The following is a 4,352-nucleotide window of genomic DNA, read 5'->3' on the forward strand; positions in this document are numbered from 1 at the left end:
AGAAGGGGATCAGACCCAATTCACAATAGATGTTGAAACATGCCAGAAGTTCTCTCCTTAGGTAGAGGAGGTCACAATTTTTTTTGGCAAGAGGCGAGGTAGGTTATATGTAACATATAATGTATTACTGTTGTAGGCTTGAAGAGTTTCATGCTGCTAGGAAATTGAGCTTTAAAACCATATACCAATCAGATCAGATCAGATCAGATCTCCATTTTGTAAAACCATATATCATCGTAATAGAATATATAGAATCTCTACAATTAATTTAAGGCCGAATATTTCATGATGTTTATCCTGTACACCTTATTAGTTCATATTATTCTATCAGTTAAAGAACATTCTTTTTCACCCCTGCTTTTGGTAAAACACTACATCACATATCTCATGGGTGGTATGAAATTTCATAATGGGAAGATATCATACATTTCATGGCTGCACCACAAATTAATATCATGGTGGTCTCTCCAAAGGGGAGATCAGACAGAAGAATGGCAGGGAATCACATAACTTGCTAAACTTGGAAAAGTATCCCTACACAAGTAATTAGAAAAACTATAAGCAATCTTAATGTTTACCCTATTAGGAAAGTGAATCTTTCGATACTTCTGACTGAATTCAAGCATTTTTGGGTGAGCTTTAAAAGCAACCATTTCCCAAGTAACACTATGGCATCCGGTATATTCTCTCAATACGATTCATCTTTACAGAAGATTGCTTTCGTGCGAATGCCTGCCATATCATATTGACAGCATCCCCTGGCTGAGACGGGTACTGATACTCAAAATGATGGGAAACTTCTTTGAGTCTCTCCCACATTTTTGTCCACTCATCCCTGTCAATTCCCCTAAGAAGATTCAGCAGGAATCCCGGTTTGACAGCATATGATGCCCAGACAAACACACTGAATTCTGAGTAATTCAAGGCATCCTCATATGGCAGCTCGATGTCGTCACTAATAATCACAGGAACACAATGGCTAACAATGGCATCAAAAAGGCGATTGGAGGAAGGGGTATCTCCAGCTATGTTTAAGCAAAACTTGGAAGATCCCATCCCCTGGCTTGCTTGACGGACCCCACTCCTTTGAGCACTTCCAAATGCAAAGTGCACATCCTTCTCGTCTTTGAGGAGATAATAAAGTTCTTGGCGAATAGCTCCTCCCTACGCATATACTCAAGTAGAATTAGTTGAAGTAGCATGACATCAAATAAAGCTCATAGTGATAGAAACTAGAAGAGGCTGAACAACAATAGTAATGTTAAGTGATGAAACAGGACAAAAATTCCACATTATACCATTTGCAAAGCTTTTCAAAACAGGTTGGAAAGTGGCCAACTTATCCAAGACATGTCGAATTTCAGTTACTCATAGAATTCATTTAGCCCCAATTTAATTGATATTTAGATGGAGCAAACTACGTAAATTACATAGTAGTGATACCCAATTTCTCTTAGAAAGGAAGAATTTCCATTTTTGTACTAGGGATATAGATTTTGATGTCCTAATTGTTTAACTTATTCCAATTATAAAATACTATGTCATACATAATACCCTCTCTTTAGAGAAGGCCACACTGAACTTCATTCAGAAAAAGGTATTTTCGTATAATAATCTTTTGACCAGTTTAAGGAACATCTTTTTGTATCTCTTCAACTATCAATCAACACAACAATGAAACTTTCTCCATCTTAATCAGTGTAAGAGTATGAAACAATATATTATGATCATCATCTGAGCAAAAATTGGCTTAAGCTTAAAGCATATAGTATGCTATCCTCATGAATAACATATAGTAATGAAAGACACAGAAGAAAGATTTGAACAGCTATATCAACATTAACGACAATAAATTTTATATATGACTATGCTGATACAGATGCTTTCTGTAAACTCCAAACAAGAAACAACTTTTCTGAAAAAGGAAGACAGTTGCAAAAGCTCTTCATTTCCTTCTTAATCTAATGTGCAAAGGAAAAGGAATCTGGTTCTGTTCCTTAACTTATTATGATTATACTAAGTCATAATTATCCCTGAATGTGCAAACTACCACTTCCTAACGAAGGCAATCAGCCAAGAAAAGGAAATATAGTAGCAAGCAAGAAGGCATTAATAGTTGACATATAGGAAGCTGTGAAGCTTAAATGTTGGTGCAAAGAAATGAGATTACTCACATCTTTCCTATAGATTGCTCCTTGGAAATATGCTAGCATAGGACGTTGCTCAAATGGGGCTGAGCTGTTATTGCTGATGCTCCTAACAACATGCTGGTAAGGAGCAATGACATCCTTATCTAAATTAGCGGTCTTAGCCCCATATCTCCCAAAATCTGCAAGCACAAATCTCGCCGAACCCAACTTCTTTCTCACATACAACAAACTATTTGGATGATGTGCAACGATAATGTGGTCCTTCCCACCAGATTTAATCCATTCTGGTTGTCGCATCAAAAACTCCACTAATTGATCTTGTAATTTTCTGTTGAGGCTGACTTTCTCTTTTCCAAGAACCTTAGAATACCGATTATAGCTTAGGGATGCAAAAAATGGCACGAAAATAAAATCCGCTTGAGTTGGAGTTTCTACTCTAATAACATTACATGGGCTAACTATTTTTTTAACATTGGATGACAGAAGATCAAGAGTGAGCCAATACTCTATACTGTGTTGCAAATTCAACCCACCGGGATATCGTGGAACATGCTTTGGATCACTAACATCGGGCCATATTTCGTTTGGACCCGCCTTCCAGTCTAACAAGCCGAAATGAAACTTAGAAGGCATATCATACATGTACACTTTTAGGAGAGCTTTATTCTGATTACAAGCCTCATTTCCCGACAAATCATCGATTTTTTCGTTCAATCTTGTAGTTTCACGAGGAACCACTTGGATTTCCTCTACCTTTTGGGCTTCTTTTATCGAAGATGGTGGCAATGGTACAACAAGGGGCTCCGTCGGTTCATTATTCCCCCCAGGTTTATAGGCAATAGGGTCACTAAATTGCTTAAAAACCGAGGAGGGTATTAGAGGGTTAATGACTGAATGGAAAAGAAAGAAGGACGAAAGTATGAGAAAGAACATAGAAAATGCTGTTATGCTCAGAAGCAACCTTGAGGATGGCAAGGCCTTCTCTGGCATAGCTATTATCTTTGCATAAACAAACCATTTATTCTTTAAGGATTCAAGAAACGAAGAGATCAATCACATGGATTGAATCTCTCAGAATTGACTTATAACAACAAGGCTATCAACTCCAAAAGTTCACCCTTTTTATTCCAAAGTATAAATGCTTATTCATGGGTCAAATGAAAATTTAAGGATACACCACTGAAAACCCACTAAAATTGGGTTGAATTCCACAGAAAATCACATACCCAGATTCAGAATTTATGGGACACCAATTTCACCCATCAAAACCCAAATCAGAAATGAGGAATACCAAAAATTTCAGGGCCTCTCCAGTTTTTTGAATTCCCAGAATATAACATGCAGCTTAACATACACCTTCAACCCCTCAAACACAAATCACCAGTTTCTCTTGAAAGAATCTCTCTTTAAGACTGAAACACAAATATATTTCCCAATTAGACCCACAATTTATTAATCACCAACAAAATGAACAGAAATGCAACAACCTGCAACAATAGAAAGAAAACATGTATAGAAAGATGATTTCTTTTCTTTTCTCAGCTCATTATATAATTTATTTTCATACATACGTTATGATAGTGATTCATGCCATAAATAATTCAAGCAACAAAACCAAAAAAAGGAATAAAATTTAAGAAATAAAATATGACATTCATGAAATCATGTCGGAAAAAGAAGAAAAATGAAAAGGGTAATTTGGAAATATAATTATCTAAAGTGGGTCGATGAGAGCTTACAAGAATAGAAGCTGATCTGAGCTTCCAAATTGAGAATCCATGGCTGCCCCCAATCTTAAAACACTTTTTTTTTCCTTTATCTGTTGATAAGTTATAAAGGAGTGAAGGAGGAGTGGTAAAAAAAATGTTGATATGATTGTATAAACTATAGTGTATAAACAAGGCAGATGCAAAGTCTCTTTTAATCAACCTACCAGGAAAGGAGACAAACTGGGCAGGTTGCCTTTATTCAATTATTATACTTCCCTGCATTCCATGTGTCGTTTTAGACTTTAGTTTAGTACACACAGTTAAAGGATTGAGAAATCATAAACCAAGCACACTCCACGCTCCATACAATATATCTTTGCTGTTAAAATTAAAGAAATTTGGATAAAAATCGAAATTCAATATAAATTAAATTATTGATTAGGATTGGACTTAAATTATATTTGGATTAAATTTAGTTTGAGCTTTTTTTTTT

General features: G+C 35.8%; 1 protein-coding gene across 2 annotated transcripts; it reads right to left on the reverse strand.

The window, feature by feature from the left end:
- Nucleotides 1-381: 381 nt before the first annotated feature.
- Nucleotides 382-4,074, reverse strand: LOC104894049 (probable arabinosyltransferase ARAD1). 2 transcript variants are annotated; one of them, XM_010680217.4, is made up of 3 exons: nt 3,890-4,074; nt 2,175-3,562; nt 382-1,164 (listed from the first exon to the last, which is right to left on the reverse strand). In XM_010680217.4, exons 2-3 carry the CDS (start codon nt 3,138-3,140, stop codon nt 667-669), a joined length of 1,464 nt encoding a protein of 487 aa, XP_010678519.1. In that variant the 5' UTR covers nt 3,141-3,562; nt 3,890-4,074; the 3' UTR covers nt 382-666. The 2 variants fall into 2 exon arrangements, with proteins under 2 accessions (XP_010678519.1, XP_048500246.1); XM_048644289.2 differs by having other exon boundaries at nt 2,175-3,637.
- Between the last annotated feature and the right edge of the window lie 278 nt (nt 4,075-4,352).

This window comes from Beta vulgaris, chromosome 5, assembly GCF_026745355.1.
Source record: "Beta vulgaris subsp. vulgaris cultivar EL10 chromosome 5, EL10.2, whole genome shotgun sequence".
In the NCBI taxonomy this organism is placed as follows: Eukaryota; Viridiplantae; Streptophyta; class Magnoliopsida; order Caryophyllales; family Amaranthaceae; genus Beta; species Beta vulgaris.

Bases quoted from the DNA above. Each gene is read 5' to 3' on its own strand.
- LOC104894049 (XM_010680217.4), bottom strand. From the start codon at position 3,140: ATGCCAGAGAAGGCCTTGCCATCCTCAAGGTTGCTTCTGAGCATAACA. The intron at 1,165-2,174 runs GTGAGTAATCTC...GTATATGCGTAG, and splicing joins GAGCAATCTATAGGAAAGAT to GGAGGAGCTATTCGCCAAGA.